At 35.0% G+C, this 19,774-nt stretch overlaps 1 protein-coding gene across 1 annotated transcript in view; it reads left to right on the top strand.

Annotated features, from left to right (window-relative positions):
* The window catches only part of LOC145693207 (neuroligin-4, X-linked-like), a 412,215-nt gene that overhangs the window by 337,518 nt on the left and 54,923 nt on the right, over positions 1 to 19,774 (top strand). The window contains exons 3-5 of the mRNA XM_081768991.1: positions 6,753 to 6,941; positions 11,491 to 12,245; positions 15,358 to 15,509. Coding sequence (XP_081625117.1) covers positions 6,753 to 6,941; positions 11,491 to 12,245; positions 15,358 to 15,509 — 1,096 coding nt within the window. The remainder of the gene's footprint in view (positions 1 to 6,752; positions 6,942 to 11,490; positions 12,246 to 15,357; positions 15,510 to 19,774) is intronic.

Raw genomic sequence — 19,774 nt, forward strand, 5'->3', positions numbered from 1 at the left:
CTCTAAAATTCAGTCAGGGAAAACGAATATGATCAGCTTTGAAGAAGGGTCTTAAAAAACAGTGATATTATCTAACCCGTTTCCACTTTTAACTCCTTTCTCCCCCTCCGACATTTTTCTTGTCATTTGTACCCTACCTCTCTCTCTCTCTCTCTCTCTCTCTCTCTCTCTCTCTCTTTCACTGTCTGAAGTTTTGTGATTTTAACGAGGTTTTAGTTGCCGTGTGTAAATCACATTTACAGACCTTTTGACGATCTATTAACCTTATCGTGGCTAACATGAAACTATTCTATAGGGAATTGCAGTTCTGAGGATACTTTATACCCTAGCAGACGTATGTATCTAATGAAATGTAGTTATCTTACCATTCGCTCAGCATGTTTCGATACCAATAGGGTCAAGAAAAATACTGTATAGGAAGAAACCCAATCCAACGTACATTTAAGGAAAGAAAAACAAGTGGGGAGTTGTCACAGACAGAAACGAAATAATTTTGTTAGGCTCTTTAATTTTCTCACTTCTCACTTTGTCCTTCTCTCTCTCTTTCTTTCGCTCTCTTCTAATTATCGATCTCTCCCATTCTTTCCTCTTCGTATCCTATCTTCTTTATCTAATTTGTTCTACAGTAATCGTTTCTCTATACTTATGAACTTTCCCAATGATTTCTCTGTTCTTTCTTTATTCGTTCATCATTTCTTAATTATTTTTTATATTCCATTTTCTCTCTCTTTATGTATTTTGACTTTCGGTTCCACTTTATATTTCTTCCCTTCTTTCCTTTTGTTCTTTTCTATTCCCTTTCTTTTTATTTGTTATTTTCATATGTCAACATCTCTTTATTCTGTTTAACTTCTCCTTTCATTTCTATTCCTCTTTTTTATACTAGTTCGTTCTTTTTCCCTTTTATTCATTACTAGCAGCGTTCACCCCGCTTCGCTGGGGTCACCCCGGAACGCAATAAACTTTGTTACTTAGATAATTTTTACTTTTTCGCTTTCAAGTGATATGATAAAAACCATAGAAGAATGGAGTAAATGTTAACATTATATCGCCTGTCATTTATGTTAACCCGCCGAGTGACACGGTCATGTGGGTTGCATATAAATACGGTTAGATTTAGCTATGATGAGCTAACAAAGGATTTGTACGTTATGGACACTTGAATGGTCAATTATCTCAAGACACTGGTAATTGAAAATTAAAGTGATATGATAAAAACCATCTAGGGTCCAAATATTAATAACCCCCCAAAAATGAAAGAAATTGGTTCAGCCGTATTAGCGTGATGAGCTAACAAAGGATTTGTACGTTCTCTTTTATATATATAGATTATAATATTTTCTTTTCTGATTCTTTCTCTGCTATTCTATACAATCCAACTTTCTCAGTAGGGTACAGGGCCTCGGTGATTGACCGTTTACTTCTGGTCCGTGGTTAGATCCTGGGCCATGTGAGTTCGTAGTGGACATCATGTCCATCAGTTTTCTCCAAGTTCTTCTGTTTCCTCCCCCATTCTTTTATACATATTTTTTCATAATCGTTCAATTTCATTCATCATCCGTCACTATTCAGCTGTTTGTCTAAAGAGCACTAATCATGGGACGATATCATAATAATTTCATTTCATTGTAAGTATATTTTCTATTTTAATCTTTCGTTCTGCGTATTGTTTTCTTTTTTTTTTTTTGTTGTTGTTGTTGTTGTTGTTGCCTGCTGATTGAATGGGTTAAAAACACGAACATCAAGCGGCTGCAGAACATGTTTTGTGTGAGGTGGCAACAAAAACACTTCTATATCATATTTTTCACACATATCTACTACAGACAGGAATGTGTGCGAATAATGCCCATCCATAATTAAAATAACTTTACCAGGATTTCGATGTTTGTGGAGATGTTCCACTCATTTCATGAAAGCCGCCTCGTTCACCCATCCTCATTCCGTCATACACACGTCGTATACTGGTGGCATACCATCGCGATATTCAACTTTCAGTCTCTTGCCCTTGAAAATAACAAACGGTGGAATGTAAATTTCTGTTGCTGGCACACAAGTTAGTGCCATCACGTTCTCTCCATTTTCCACATTAGTCATCGCTTGCCCTGAGATCGAACCAGGGACCCCTGGAACCAGAGGTGAATGCTCTACCACTGAGCCACAGTGTATTCCTATGATCATAGCAACATCATATAATAGAGCTTTCTAAAAAATAAAACGAAATTTTTATATATATATATATATATATATATATAGATAGATAGATAGATAGATAGATAGATAGATATATATATATATATATATATATATATATATATATAGAGAGAGAGAGAGAGAGAGAGAGAGAGAGAGAGAGAAACTGGTAGCTTCAATACTTCCCCAATCTTCTTACAAACATCTAATGAAATTACAAATTCAGTGATCCGATTTACCCCAAACTGCACTTTTCTTCTTTTTCCTTTCTTAGACAGTATGTTTAGTAATTTTTGCACAACTTGTTGTACAGCCTAATGATGCATGCATCAGTCAATGAAATAATAGCATTGAAAACCAAATATAATACTTACTCAGTTAGAAAATGCTTATTTTGCAACAATGAAAAGTTACATCTGCTTTTTTTGCCACTTAAAAAACACAAGTCCCTAAACAATGCTATCTAGAACTCTTCTGGCGCCAAATCAAAAGCGTCTTCCATTATTATCCATTTCTTCTGAGAGGTGACATTCCAATGCGCCCCACGTCGACGCAAAACGTATTCTTTTGACGTCCAATCACAAGTGTTGTTTTCGACTGATCCGATTTCCCCCGTAATCCGATTTCCCTCTACCTACCCTACACTGTAAAAATTACGGTCACATTTACTGACCGATTACCGTCACTTCTGGCTGCCAACCGATTACCCTAAAAACTTACGGTATTAGTGTTAAAGTTATGATAATAGGGCATAAATACGACCTTTCTATGGCTTATAACCATAAATTTTACAGTAATACAGTAAATCTTAGAGTAATCGATTAGCAGCCAGAATTAACAGTAATCAGTCAGTAAATGTGACAGTATGATTTTTACAATGTAATTCTGTTTTAAATACTAACACCCTCTATGCAAGCAACTGTAATAATTTTCTTCGTCATATACAGTAAATTAGATCAAAACCCCCGTACTTGATTTTATGTATTTTGTATTCGTAAACAATAGACTTGGAAAATCTTGGATAACTTTGCAAGGAATTGTTTAAGAAAGTAGCTTACCATTTTTACCTGATTTTCTGCTACTGGACTATAATTTCTAAGGCATTATTTAGTTTTTTTGTTGGAACAAATTTTCTACTGTTTCAAGAAAAATCATACATCATATGCCATTAATTTTAGTTATAGCTTCTTGAAAAATTCAATGAAAAAGATGGATAGACTTGAGAATCAACATAAGTTATAACTGAAAAAATGTCTGCATACATAATTTATTTTCAAGTAATTCATCACCAGCTTCAGACCATTTAATACATCGGGATGCCAATTTGGAATAAATCTTTTACCTGTCGTTTCAATCACATTAGTAAATAACTCCTGTTCATAATTTATGATTACTATTGAAAAATATAGTAACTGCAGTAAAATGTTGCACTATTGACCTATATCCCTAGTCTCATAGCTGTTATAATTAACACACTCGAGCATCATCAATTAAATTCAATTTTAATCTATTCAACCTTAATCCATAGCATGCATTGAACTTTTACACATCAATATGCTTGTTTCCATACTATATCCTAAACGGCAAACCGCATCACACAATTAATACAGTGAAGAATTTTATTTACATTTATTCTATTATCAGACACACAAAAACATATCTAACTCGCAGGTTTTATCAAGTACAATAGAAAGACAATCTGTTTAATAAGAATAGGCCTGTTATTTTCTTTGTTACCAATATTTTTTCAGATATAATTAATACTCGCTGCATAAACCTTCTATTTTCAAGCGACAACAAATTAAATATTTTTTATAAATATATCATGAGAAATATTCCGTGTTTATATACCATACAACTTTCTCTATTTCTTGTTTTCGACACCTCTAGAAAGGATCCCTAAGTATAGATGCAAATTCTCGTTTTGATACTATAACGATAATATAGTTCTATTTTTTTAATTTTCAACGAACTTAAGAAGTTCGTTACTGAATTCTCTATGTCTGTGTGTCTGTCTGTCTGTCTGTTATTTGCGATTTTTTTTTCAATTTTGAACCCTGCATTCGATAGAGCATCAAAAACTATCAGAGAAAGTGACTGAATTTTTCGCGTCACTCTTACTGTTCAAGAGATATTGGCCAAAAAATGGCCGACTTTCAGAGATTCAAGGAGCCATATCTCGGGAACCGTAAGTCATAGAGAGATGATATTGGTGTTGATCAATATCTAATATTTTGGTACCAAATAGTGACCGGTGGCCACTGTCCAACTGGCCACTGATTTGGCCAATGACCAGTTGGCCAGTGGCAACCAATTATTATCGTTACCAAACTGTTTACCGTACTCTTAGGTATTGATTAACACCAATAGGATCTCTCTATGACTTACCGTTCCCGTGATATTGGCCAAAAATGTCCAATTTTTAGACATTTAAGGAGCCATAGCTCGGGAACCATAAATTGTAGAGAGACGATATTGAAGTTGATCAACACCTAAGAGGATCGTAAATATTTTGGTACTAATTAGTAACCGGTGGCCATAGGTTTGGCCAGTGGCCAGTTGGATAGTCCCCATCAATCAATATCGGTACGAAAATGTTTAACATTCTATTAGGGATTGATTAACACCAATATCATCTCTCTATGACTTACCGTTCCTGTGATATTGGCCAAAATTTTCGAATTTCTAGATATTTAAGCAGCCATATCTCGAGAACTGTAAATCATAGAGAGATGATATTTTGCTAACTTTTACGAGAAAGGGAAGAAGGTCGGATAAAAGGATTTACTTTTACATCTAGGAACAACGACAGTTATCCTTCCCGCTTCATCTCTCCATTTTTCTAAGTTCGTTCTGGCAATGCTCTTGGAGCATCTCAACTGGTTAGATAATGACTTTATCTCTTTATAAAACCCAGCATTTTAAAAGCTTTACTAGTTATTATAACTTAGCCTATTTATATAATGTTTGAATTTCAAGTTCATCGTAAACCAAACCATTAGATCTCTTGAAATTTTCTTTCTTTTTAACGTCTGAGTTTCTATAGTTTTTTTTTTTTTTTTAATTAAGAATAAATGTCATTACATAACATTTAGAAATATTAAGCTGGAATTTAGTTCTGCTACACCACACATTAAGTCTATTAATATCTGACTGTAATTTACTAACTCATTTCTTGTGTGGATTTCTTCGTATAATTTTGTATCATACGCAAATATTAAACATGAACTATATTTTAAAATTTCAGATAGTCATTTATCGTTATAATAAAAAGCAAAGAGCCCAAATTTGATCCTTGATCTACCCTAGAATATACTGCATCTTTCTTAGACCTAATATTATTAAAAGTAACATATTGAGCTGTTTGAGTTAAATATGAATGAAACCATTTGATTAGTTCCTGCGACGTATCAAATATTCTCAGCCTCCTACGGTAAAAAGCACCCCATGATCAATCAAATTAAAATCTCGTTTAAAATTTGTATATACCATCTACTTGAGATCTTTGATTGATACCATCATTAATTACTTGATTGACAATAAGTTAATTTGAAATAGTTACCTATTGAGTCTAAAATCATATTGAGAATTCGGCAAATATGTAGAAATATGATTAAACAGATGTTTATGAATAATTGCTTCAATTATTTTAACAGGAGAACGTATCAGATTAATTGGTCTATGACAATTAACACTTAAAAATACCTCCAACACTTAAAAATAGAAAATGGTATGCTATGTATTATGACTAAATGATCATTTAGCTTTCATTTTGTCAACTGCTTCTTCAACTCCAACTTCGTATATTTTATTTAAAATCATATCTACAGTTGAATGAATTTCAGTTGAATGCATTTCATGACTTTGACTTTAAGTTTCGCTGTATAAATCATGCATTTTGTATGCATACATTATAAATAGCAACTTTGCACAATGCAAGTGGGGACAGAGATTAATCGTTTTATGTCTGTAATACCAATAGATTAACAATGTTGCCAATAAAACATAAAGTTGTATTAACAATATTTATCATCTCTCTGGAACGGCTTGAGATATCAAATTGCTGCAAACGATATTCTGATATTTGCAATTATTGAAAACCATATACGAGTTTGGATGTGACATTTATCTAATACAGTTTTGAAAGGAAACATTTAATAAACATATTTTCAATCCCTTGAAACCTTGTTCTTACTTGTTAGAAATACGTCATAGTATTTAGCATTAATGTGTTTATTTCCGATGTGTGTTTACACGTTGTTCAAACTTTCGTTATTACTCTCGTGGGTGCTTTCAAAATTTGGATGTTTATGGATATTTTAATGCTGTAATGTCAATACTGTTAATCTGCTTGCATTATAGAGCATGTCAAACTATTTCTCCCTGTATATTTGGATCACAAAATTTTCAGTTTTATTTATTTATTTATTTATTTATTTATTTATTAGTATAAAACTTACAAGGACGTTTTAGGATAAATGATCCATCCTGTATATACATAATATGTATACGAATAAATATTAACATTTTTCAAGTATAAAATTACATTTGATTCCCTACAGGGTTTCTTCGGACGGGATCAAAACTGGGAACTCAAGGAAATTTTGGCCTTAGTGATCTTTTAGCAGCCTTACGATGGGTGAGAGAAAATATATCCTCATTTGGTGGAGATCCCAGTCGAATTACTTTATTTGGACACGATACAGGAGCCGCTCTTGTCAATTTATTACTCATATCAACAGCTGCTAAAGGTAAGCACCTAAACAACTTTCAAATTTTGGCTATACATATAGTTGAGCTAAGCGACGAGAAACAAATAATAATAGTAATAAAGTATGTAATTTTATAAAGTTTTGCAGGATATCCCATTCCACAGCATATCACTGCCTGTATTTGGAAATGTAAAAGGTAGCATAATTTGTAGTTTGAATGTTTTAAAGAACATTTTTTATTAATCTTGCTGTATTAGCTAGTTACAATGGTTGAGACATGATTGATATGTATGGACGTAAAAGTCTTGTATTTTTAATAGTCTCTATATTAGTCTAAATAGTATATATATGTGATGTGTTTCAAAACAACACCAAGAACATCGCTTAGGAGTGAATCATGATATGGAAACAAGGCAGAAAGCGTAGACCAGTGGCTCCCAGCCATGTTTATTTGGCTTCCGTTTCGAAACCCTACATACTTCACACCCCTTCTTTCTCATGCAAAGTGTCAAATTGGTAGCTTCTGTGAAGTTTGCTAAAGCTAAATTGTAAATATCATTACATGTGGTCCTTCATTGATAATTTCACAGTTTATTGCTAGCAGTAGCGTGCACCCTTCTTGTTCTCCCTCTTCACTCCCTTCCAGCCCCGCAGGCTGGACGCTGCTGGTATGGCTCAACCTGATTTTATAAATGATTCCTTTCAGCATTATGATCATTTGATACTTTGTCGAAAAAATGCGACAATGTCCGAACTCGAGAACGAAATGCCTGACCAAAAAAACATTGTAGTCAGTGTAGTGCTGTGGAAAATCAACGCCCGGGAAGAGAGTATAAGACGGCGCCCCCGTACATATGAGTGAAGTCGACAGACCAGCCGCGAAGCGCCACCATCATTAGCGCGAAGCATACCAAAAATTTCAAAAATAAACCCTGCTTTTGCTTGATTTTGAGCACTTTTTATTACTTTTTCCTTCCATCCTATATATATATATTTTCTTTCTTCCTCCCGAATTTTGCACCCCTCTTACTTCGGCGCCCGAGGCCGTCGTTCCGCTGTAAAGAAAAGGTCAAATCTTCGGGAAGTGATTCCTGAGGTCAAAACACGAGAAAAACTTCCCTTGCAATTTCTCGAATTCAGCTTCAGTTTCGAGATACAGGGTTGCCAATTTGGAATAAAACATCAACTTCAAAAACTAATGTACTGTAAAGAAGGACAACAATGACTCTCTGATTAGCTTTCCAACAGATTTCATTCTCAGCGGACCGAAAACGTTGGAGTCCGGTTTAAAATCTCTTTTGTAATACAAACTAGCGCCTGCACCTAAGTTGGTGCAGAGAAACTAATTTCGGATGTGTGGCCAATATCGTCGTGCAATAATGAAGATGGCAAGTTTTTTCCATTTACTTAACTTTGTTCCCGGTGTAGATGCTATTCACTTAATGAAAGCGAAGGAGCGAACTTTTTCGATTTAGCAACAATGACTCGGGTACATCGGTCGTTTCAGTCTGTTACTCTGCTTCGTTTCAGTCTGCTTCATACGTTGCATACACTCATTAGCGCATATCTAGATGCCTAATAATAACAGTACGATATGCAAACTAAACTCGATATACCAGAATGGCAGCTCTAACAATCTAATGGTTATCCCTTAATCCTCAGCGTATTACTACACATTACCTACTGACAAACAACTTCTCTGCTCATGTTTCGCTTCTGATTTATTGTGAAATATTCAGTGTATTCTCACTGAAAGAAATTGCTTCAATTTGGAATCCAAGTTAGACACTCTGTATCTCGCTAAATTCGGGAAACTGCAACAGGATTTTTTCTCTTATTTTTATCTCAGGAATCACCTCTGGAAGATTGTCCACATGTTTGTGTTCAATTCCAATTGTTAGGAGTCGATTTTGGATTCCAAGTTGGCAACCCTGTATCTGGAAACCAAAGCTGAATTCGAGAAACTGCTAGGAGACTTTCTCACTTGTTTTAATTTCCGGAATCACCTCCCGGAGCTTGTCCATATATGTTTGTGTTCAGTTCCAAATGTCAGGAGTCGATTTTGGATTTCAAGTTGGCTCGTCCGCCTCGAAGAATAATGGTCTTCCGGCTTCACACTTGGACGAGCATTTTTGAATGGGTGTCAATCACTTCGTAGACAATCCGTTCTCGCAAGACACTGTTCCCGTGTTGTATCGAAAGTCTTTAATGGATTGCGGCCCCTGATTCACCTTCCGACCACAAAACTGGATCACTGCTCGTTATTCCTCTTAGATGCAAACTTCTATTGGAGCGGCGATGATCTATGTGCAACAAAAGGAAAACAAACGGAGGAATGAGGATCAGGGGGTAAAAGTGCGGCGGAACGCGAGGGGACTGGGGTCCCCTCACCTCCAAAAAATATGTAGGGCGTCCCCCCAGTTCCTAAAAAAAATACAATGGGCAAAGATAGGCAAGGGGACAGCGTGATGTCATGCCGCTACCTACCATCCCCCTACCTTTTCAGATCCACTTTTACCCCTGATTAATATCAAACTTTCAGAGCATGACCACAACAACGAAACTATAAAATAAACGGGGACAGAATTCGATATGAACAATGTGAAAAAACTTATAACTACATTGCGGGTAATTTTTTACTTATCCTCGTAGTAATAAATTGTAAAAGATAGCGAGAAACTGTTTTGATATGGAATCAGCATTCAAAGAACAGATTCAATTCCTAACCATATTTTTGCAGCCAGAAATGTTAGGTCTATTTCTTTCTCTTTCCGCAAGCCTACTAAAGTTTTATAATAACAGACGAAACTTTCTTATATTTATACTGGGTACAACAATGGAAAATTTGTTATGCGTGACTAAAAAAATATTCATTCGACTCACTGATGCATTCTTTAATAGGATTATATATGTAGCGTTAACAAGCCAAAACAAACGTAAATAAATTTTGAACGTTTATTTCCGCTTTGATGTGTATTATTTTATTTTAGATTTTTTTTAAAAAAATTGAAAATTGTTTGTTTTTAATCGCCTCGTAATAAGTTTATTCATATATTCAGAGTCCCACAAATGTTGTTTCACATCATGTCACAGAAACTCTCTCACACACTATCAAAGCTTTTGTTGAATTCATGTTGCTTTGTTTTCCTACACATTTTATTTGGTTACTGTCGCATGCGTAGTTACAATTAAATTTAATCGTTAATGTCTGTTCCTGCTATTTGTATATTTTAAAGGGAAATGATATACTGTGTCTATATATGTGTACAGGGTGTATTAAAAGTGAGGGTCCATACGTCCAACTTCGTTACGGGTTGAGAGAGGAAACTTGCTTGAAACAGGTAGTTTCCAATCTAAAATGATATTTTTTTCAACCGCATTAGTCGTTTGGACACCATAATCATAAGGTGTCGTACATAGGGATAAAAAAGGATCTGAGAAGGTAGAGGGACGGATGATGTCACGCCGTTCCCGTTGCTTATCTTTGCCCATTGTAATTTTGTAGGAAGTGGGGGACGCCATAGATATTTTATGGAAGTGGGAGGACGACGTAGCAACTGCAAACAATAAGGACGTAGTTGTAAGCGTCTCCTTAAAATTCTCCACACAGACGGTTGTACTGTAACTACAGTCTTCTTAAAATGTAAAATTCAAAAAGTTTTCTGCTCACTATCTTTGCTACTACCGCTTTTTAACGAAAAATTAAATGAAATCTTTAAGTTTTACGTCCCACGTTTATGCCGGATAGGATAAAGGAGACGGTGATAATGAGAGATGAATGAAATGGTGGAATGAAGAAAGTGGCAGGAAACGGGAGAGCCTCGAGAAAACCCACGAGCACGGTGTTTGTCCACCGGCTCGAGCTGGAATCGAACCAGGGATCCCAAGCACCGGAGGTGAACGCTTTACCACTGAGTTACCACGCCACCCGCTTTCTAACGAAAGACAAGAGAAACAGTATGTGCAAACATGCTTAAAAACTTTTAAGCTGCTCTTTCATTTTATTTATTATTTATAATTGTAAGTTGATTGTAATACATAGTAGAAAGCTTTAAAAGCCCAATATTCATTTTGAAACACACTGTACAATAAAATTTATAATAAAAGGATCCTAAAAATCCCATACCATAAGAGGAATGGTGAAATATTTTTTCTTCCTTATCTTATATAAGGCCTAGCGAATTATACTGACACAGGACGAACATGTGAAAATAATACTGCTTTCTTGGCATGGAGGTTACTCACAAAGGGATGTTGCTAGTGAGTTCAATCGACACTATCCCGAACTACAAACTATATCTCACATCACTGTGCGACGATTTCTGGGGAAAAATGAAAAAAAAAATCAAAGACGTATACGAACCAATTGGCTCAGATTATGTCCAATGATTGTTCAACAATTTAGAGTTCCGCCAACAAGCATGTGTGGAACTCGGTAGATAGCACATTACACGGAAATTTGATTTTACCGGAATTTTCCGGACCCTCTGTATTTAACTTTAAGGAATGAAATAAAAACAACAAAAATTTAAACACTTGTTATTTACTTTGTATCACTTCATAAATGTTTGATATTCTTTCTTTATAGGTCTTTTCCATCGAGTTATACTTCTAAGCGGATCGGCTCTTAGTCCATGGGCATTGGTTCGACAACCTGGCAACTTAAGGTCGAAAGTAGCGGATCAACTTGGATGCTTAGGAGCAAGCAAACTATCCGACAATCCACATCCTAAAGCAACTGAGGATGGAATCGGTAGTAGTAGTAGTAATACGAATAATAACAATAATAATAATAAAGCAGAAGTGAAACTCAATGATGGTGAAGTGGATGACATTGGACCTTGTCTCAGGAAGAAACCATTAAAAGCATTGATGGACGTCCAAATTGAAACTCCTCGTTTCTTACCCCGCTTTGGACCCTTTTTGGACGGTATAGACCTTAACATGGAGCCCGCGAATGCCATGGAAAAATATAGTGAAACTTTTATAACTTCCGAACTAATGTTTGGTGCGACGACCACGGAAAGTTATATGGACTTCAATGCTCAGGATATTCAATACGGGTTTGAAGAGGATGAGCGCAATAAAATATTACGGACTTATATAAGAAATACTTATGTTTATCACCTTAACGAAATATTTTCAACGGTTCGAAACGAATATACGGACTGGGATAAGCCCATCCAACATCCTATTAATATTAGGGACTCCACAATGGAAGCACTAAGTGATGCACATACAGTGTCACCACTTGTGAAAGTTGGTTATTTACATGCGAGAAGAGGCGCGAAAACTTATTTCTTCCATTTTGGTTATCAAACAAAAGACAGTGATTATCCACAAGTAAGTGATTGAGTGTTTATTTTGTACTTATAATATAAAATTACGTGATTAGGGAGTTTTGGCGAACCGAAACTTCAATGTTTGTATGATGCTCTAATATGAAAATCAACTAATTTTTAGCCTATAGAAAATATGTGTACACTGTTAATACTATTCATTGTCTGTAAATGTAATGAAATACGAGACACCATTCAAGTTATAACACCTTTATTTTTTTTTTCAGAACTGGTAACATAAACATGCTGTTTATTTTAAAATGCGCGAGCACTCGTTGTCAATGCGTGACAGAGATGGCAACACTGTGCGGCTCACAGCCCCCTAGCAGCAGTGATGAGATTGATGACTGTTTTTGATACTTACAATACTCGTAAAATTACGACTTTTTTTTTTTTTTTTTTTTTTTTTTTTTTTTTTTTTTTTACACACACAAACAGTGCGTAATCATTTGTTCACCGAATGAGTGTGAAACACATCGCCTACAAAGTTGGCATTTCCATGCGAACTGTGTACACAATCCTGCATAAAGACCTGAAAATGTGAAAAGTGTACTCCAGATGGTGCTACGAATGCTGACGGACGACCACAATTCTGCGCACGTGACATGTTGTCAGGCTCGTGGCGACGCATGAATTGAACTTTCTTTTAATCGATTGTGACAATTGATGAGACATGCATGCCATTTTTCATTCTTGAATCGAAGCACCAGTCTCCTCAACAGAAGCACACAGATTCAACGCCATCAAAAAAATTCGGGTAAGCACCAGTGCTGAAAAAATAATATTGGTCATGTTCTGGTACAGCGATGGTGTAATTCTTACTCACTGCACCACGCAAATGGAGAAAAGAAATGATTACATGCTTTTCTTGTAATGAAAACTTCGCCATTTTACGAGTATTGTTAAGTACCAAAAACAGTCATCACTAAGCGCTGCCGCTAGAGTTTTATGTGCCGCACGGTGTTGCCATTTCCGTCACATATTGATAACAAGTGCTCGTTATTCTAAAACAAACAGCACATTTGTCTGTTACCAGTGCTGAGAAAAAAAATGGAGGTGTTATAACTTGAATGTACCTCGTAAATGTATAAAGCTGGCTACTTGTTTAAAAAAAAAAAAAAAAAAACGTTGAAAGTAACACCCGTCTTGAGTTGATCGATACAATGACAGAAATAAAGTGTTCCAGATTTCTGTAAGCTTTTGTTGTTTGCAATAGCACTACTACTAAACGGAATAGGGAATGATTTTCATGAGTTGCTAAGTTAAAGATTTCATATTAATATTTCATGGTAATTTTTTTTCTAATTTGTGCGTACCTATGTACATGTACAATTCCAAAGTGGCAAATAAATTAATAAATAAAAATAATAATTTGAGGGAGGCACTTAATAATTTGAATTAAATAATTTGAATTCAACTTCTGGCCTGTTAATTTCTCATGAATTTGGCCTTTATCGTCCCATTCAGCACGAAGGCGACATGAGACGGGAATCAAACCCTGATTTCAAGGTGCTTAGCTACGAGGAACTAGCAATTCATTTCTGATATCTATAATTAAAAGAAGGTCATTTCCCGAATATGAAGGAAACAAGATTACAATTCATTAGCTAAAGCATTGAGAAACCAAGATATCAGTACATTTACGAATGAAGAACAATAATATAAGATCATTCCATAAAACAAGTCGATTTTCAGATCTCTAATTTTAGTAAGATGGTAAAGTCCTTTTACTATTTCTGCAGGGCGTGCAAAAGGCAGAAAAAGTCGACTTTTCTAATTGAACCTCATATTGCAGACAGCAAACATGTCCAACATTTACACATTTCCTTTTTTTTTTTGTGACGATAATGGTAACAAGTCAATGGATCGTTTAACACAGAAATGACACTTGTCCATTCAATAACAATGGGCATCGCGACGCCTTCAATTTTCATGTACGGTGGAAATATCATAAAGATTGTTTTCTTCACGTTTATTTTTTTTCTACCTCTCCTACAAACATTACGAAATGTAGACATGTTTGCTTTCTGCAGTAAGCGGTTCAATTGTGTTTTATATGAATAATTTTAGATCTAATACTATTTATAATTATATATATCGTTAAATATATTACAATATTTTTTTGTAATATTTGAAAATGTAGCTACCAAAATCTCAGTATACATGGTGAAAGAGGGTACTTTTTTGTCAATGGTCAGTTATTTAAACTTCTTTTTTAGTGATTGGAAACTTTGCGTTTGCAAATTCTTAGATATTTATTTCTTAAAAATAATTAATGGTAATCACAGACACATGTTTTGTACAGTTCATATTAATGAATTTAGTTAGTAATTTCAAAATTACACATAGTAACTGCAGTAAGATAGTGTTTATTTCTTAAATTTTTATAACTTTTTAAAATTCTTATAGCTCCTTCCGGTAAATAAAAATATATATTTGAGGTTTCATACCATAAAGCAGCGTGAGATGGTTTTCTTTTATAAATCCATTCCTTATCGACGGATCGCTTTAATGTTTGAAATGTAGTGTTATTTCATTAAATTTTCATTTTGTTCTAGTCACTATTGCTCAAAAAATGTCAATTCATCTAGCACTTAACGTTAATTTCACTTGATATTTAGCACTTGATATTTTGTTATTGTGCGCAGCAGCTGAATTAGCGTTAGACCTTGAGCTCGTTAGCCAATTATCTTACAATAGCGTTTCCAAAGCTGTGGTGCAAAGTCCGGTTCTCCATGCATGATGTATATTCCTAAAAAGGTCTTAAGTTGCAATACTCAAGCACTAAAATCAAACTTCTCATCAAAAGCTTTTTTTTTTAATAGTTCATCCCGAACTTAGACCTACTGGTTCACCCCAAACGTTAATTCAGCTGCCATGTAATTGTAGTATGTATACAGTAAATGTAATTTGTTCAATATTTCTAAACATGACTCATCTATTAATCATAAATGTCTATTGAAATATTGTCCAGTTTATCATAACTTAAGCTTCTGATTATCCATTATTATGACTTTCATTTACAGTTTTTCTTTAAAATTTATTTTTGATTTAGATAAATACTTGTTATTTTTTTATGTGATACAATTTTGTCAGCTTTTATTTTCTTTGCCCAGAGGCTAGGGAGTGTACGAGGAGAAGATGTTTCTTACGTCCTGGGATTGCCATTGGTCGGAGGTCAACCATACTTCCCTCAAAACTACAGTAAACAGGACATGGGAATTGCAGAGGCTGTGCTCACTTACTTCACAAATTTTGCCAAAACAGGGTGGGCCTCAAACGTATATGTTTCTCTTTTATATATTATAATTTGCCTCTCCTTTTACTTTATTTATTGTTAACATCAGTGTACACTCATATCCAAAATGATTGTCGCTTATATATAACTGTGTTCTTGCAAGAATATAATTTGATAGTGATTTTGCAATGTACTTTTAATACTGATACTATGTGTATAATCGGGAAATATATATTTGTGGTAAATTTCATAGGAAAATAATTATAAAAACGAAAATTAGAATGAGTAAAACAAAATGTTGCTAAATGGACAAGAAAGTTTTATTTTCATTTTATTGTTCTTGTTTACTGCTCTTTTGACATGAAATTTGCCACATACATGTCTTTGTCGATTATACATATACTAGCATTATAAGAAATACCGTTATCAAATTATTTCCTACAACAATAAATTTATACACATACCACAGCAATTTTGGACATGAGTGTACATTCTTTGAACAAGTTTATAAATTTTATTGAAGAAATGTCAACTAATAACACAGCCACACACAATAAAAACAAGTTCTGTGCACCGGAGTCCAGGGTATGGATTCGATGTATTTTGTTACACAGAATCGAAATTTCGAAACTGTAGGAAGATCGATTGTGTCAATTCTTTATGGACGAGAAACGTTATCGATTTTAGATAGAGAGGATACATGTAACACAGCCACACAGAAAAAAAAGTTCTGTGCAGCATACGCCAGGGTGTGAATTCCATGTATTTTGATACACAGAATCGAAATTATGAAATCCCAGGAAGATTGACCGTGTCAATTTTGTTTTTTGGACGGAAAACGTATGTGCTGTCTTACGTACCAAAATTCGATGAAATTTTTCGGCCATTAAAAAATTGACACTATCGATTGTCTTAGTGTTTCGAAATTTCGATTCTGTGTACCAAAATACATGGAATTCATGCCTTGGGATCCACTACACAAAACTTTTTTTTTTTTTTTTGTATGGCTGTGTTGCGTGTATTCTCCTTACGCAAAATCGCAAGTTTTTCGCCCATAAAAAAGAAATTGACATGGCAGATTGTCTTGGGATTCCGAAATTTGGATTCTGCGTAACTAAATACATCGAATTCACATCCTGGGGTTCGGTGTACAGAACTTATATTTGTGTGTGTGTGGCTATGTAATTGTTAGATTTGAATTAACTACGTTCGAAAATGAAGTGCAATCTTTAATTCAATATTCCACGGTTACATCTTGTAGACCAGGGATTTTCAGTTCTGGGAAATTATTTTTGATTACTGTTATCAGTGGCGGATCCAGGAGGGGCGATCCCCCCAGAAGAGGATTTTTATATAACATCCCAGTGTTTGGAGCTCTTAAAAGTAGCTCTAAGTAGCAGTATTACAACCTACCGCCCCCCCCCCAGAAGTCCATCCTGGATTCGCACTTAACTGTTATTACCAGTGTGTAGATCTCTTGCCAGTCTGTGAGTATCGAAACGTTGGGAACCACCACTGTAGACTAAATAGCACATGCTGGAAATGTTCATCGCTCCAATTGAGCTTTGTGATGGATGAACAGTGTGTGTGTCTGTTTTCCTGAGGTTCTGCCGTTTCCACCCATTTTCTGCATTCCACCCTTTTTTTATTATCATCATCATTCTCAGACCTTAGCCTGAGAGCATAAGCGTAGGACGTTAAACTGTAAAAAAATGAATAATCCTGTAAGAGTTTAGTTTGAATTCTTGTGTTTGACATTCTTATACAATACAGAGGTTATGAAGAAAACTTTACTATTAACGCGAGCTCCGAACTATGACTGGTAGTTGAACCCGGTTTAGTTGGCGGGTTCTCCATCATACTATCTCGAATACAATACAGGACTGTGCCTCGGGTGCTGCCATAATCCTGTAAGAGTTTTTGAAATGAGAATATGGATGGAAAAGTCACGAGAAAATTCCGTCGCAAATTTGTAAGATTTGGTATTATTTATGGGCGTTTAAAATCAATTATACAGGGCAGAAGATTAACTCTTGCTGTACCTTAAAGTGGTATTATGTCCCTTTAGATAATGTATTTAAATGAAATTGGTCATATTTGAAAGACAAACTCATATATTTTTACTAAACCTCATAGACATTGAATGTAGGCCCCACGAGTGGCGATGCACACATCAAAGACGATATTCCCATTCACGTCACACAGGCTCTAGCATATCTGATGAAATGGACTGGATGGCATCATTGATATGAACTTGCACTTCTTGCAGGTTTTGAGGCAATGAGGGATACATAGACATAATCCTTTACGTATTATCATATTATTAAGTATTCTGCCTTTCGGCAGGTCCTGAACTAAAGAGGTTTTTTTTTCTCAGTTTTAAATTTAGGCCTGAAAATGTTTCTTCCACATTTTTCGATGCTCAGCTTCCTCTTTTAACTTCCCAATAGTTTCTTCTGTTTTACAAATCATTGATCAGTTGTGTTCTTCTTCTTCCTATTCCTCGCTTTCCTTCCATCTTTCCTTTTATAGCAGTATGAAGAAGACTATTTCTTCGCAAGATGTGTCCAATCAAATTGACCTTCCTACGAAGGATGCTGGCTAGAAGTGTCCTCTTCTCTCCTATTCGTTTTAAAACATGTTCGTTTGTTGCTCTCTGTTTATGTTATTTTCTCCATCTTCCTAAAACACCGCATTTCGAATCTCTCTAAATATTCCTTCTCTAACTTCCGTAATGTCCAAGTCTCTTAACCCCATAGAAAGAAGTTACAGACTGGTAAGTCAGGCGACCTCGGCGGCAAGACTCTACGTGCTGTTATATTCCAAAACACACCAACTTCATTCTTGTGGGGTCTCCATAACCCCTTAAAACTTATTCTTTAATAACAGCACAATACAACGAAAGGAAATAAATTTACGTTAGCACGTTATGGTATAACAGTACAGAAACATAAAAGCTTTCCATGTGTCCTTCAGCAGAAACAGCAACTGCCTGTTAAATGTCTAACAATGAACCCGTGTCGACTAATCACAAAGTAAACATGAGTGAATTTACCTTTTCTGTGATGATCCCGTTCATTATCAACATTGTTGCCCATTGTTGATACACACAAAAATATTTGAATTTTTCTTTCAAATGTGACCAATTTCACTTAAATACGATTATCCAAAGCGACCTAATACCAATTTAAATTATGATAGTGCTTTTATGGACACTCTGTATTACAATTTTACAATGTGTACTTTTTATAAAGCAACTTCTGTACAGGACAGGAGACATAGAAGGTCTATTTTTTCAGACACTTCAATTTTATTTTAATATAATATTGAAACTGCATAGTGGTAGCATACTAGAGACTACACTCCCACCAGGAATTGAACTTTGAACTACCCACATCAAGACCAAGATATTGTCTGTTACTCCAGAAATCTGTGGTTCGGATGCTACATATCATGCCTGTTGTAAGCGGATATAATTCAAATACAGTACCACATCTCTTGGAAAAGTTTCAAAATATGATTAGAAATAGATGTAATATGTATCTATGATGTGTGTTTGTGTATAAATGAATTAACCACTTTCGTTTGCTGCAACATTACTAATGTACTAGGCGACACTATTAAATTAGCTTTTCATAGGCTTGCTACTAATCCTCTTACGCTAATTGGTTTAGAAGTTTAGATCTGAATACCACAAATAACCACAAAGATCTACAAACGAAAAGGCCTATGAGGAAATGTGGAGTAGCGAAAGTTGTAGAACAGGAATTAAAAGTTAAATACCAAATCTGACAATTAAAGTACTTTTGATTTAACAAATTAATGAATGATGTATTAATTTGATGTAAATGAATCAATTAACCATGCATATCAAAGTATTTAATACCGAATAGTATATATCATACGTATTTATAAAAATAAATACACTGCTGAACAAGACTGCACTTATTTAATGTAAAAACACATTTACACATGTCGTTTCGATCTTCTAGCCAAGATCCTCATCAGACGTACACTCATGCATATTTAGGAACGTTATAAGAATCCACGGAAATTGACGATTCAAATGAGGCCACTTTTGGGTACCATACACAATAATTTAGAGCTCCTTCTGATGGAATCACACCTGATTCCAATTCTACGTTATACAAAGAGCCCACATCTCATGGTGGTGAAAAAGTGAACAAGGAATGCCAAGTGCATAACTTATTTATTCAAGAATATCAAAATTATGTTTGTTTTAAAAATACAGTATACTCAGAATACTTGCTAGAACTGACGATCTATTTATAAAC

This window comes from Thermobia domestica, chromosome 8 (genome assembly GCF_964235325.1).
Source record: "Thermobia domestica chromosome 8, izTheDome1.hap1.1, whole genome shotgun sequence".
In the NCBI taxonomy this organism is placed as follows: Eukaryota; Metazoa; Arthropoda; class Insecta; order Zygentoma; family Lepismatidae; genus Thermobia; species Thermobia domestica.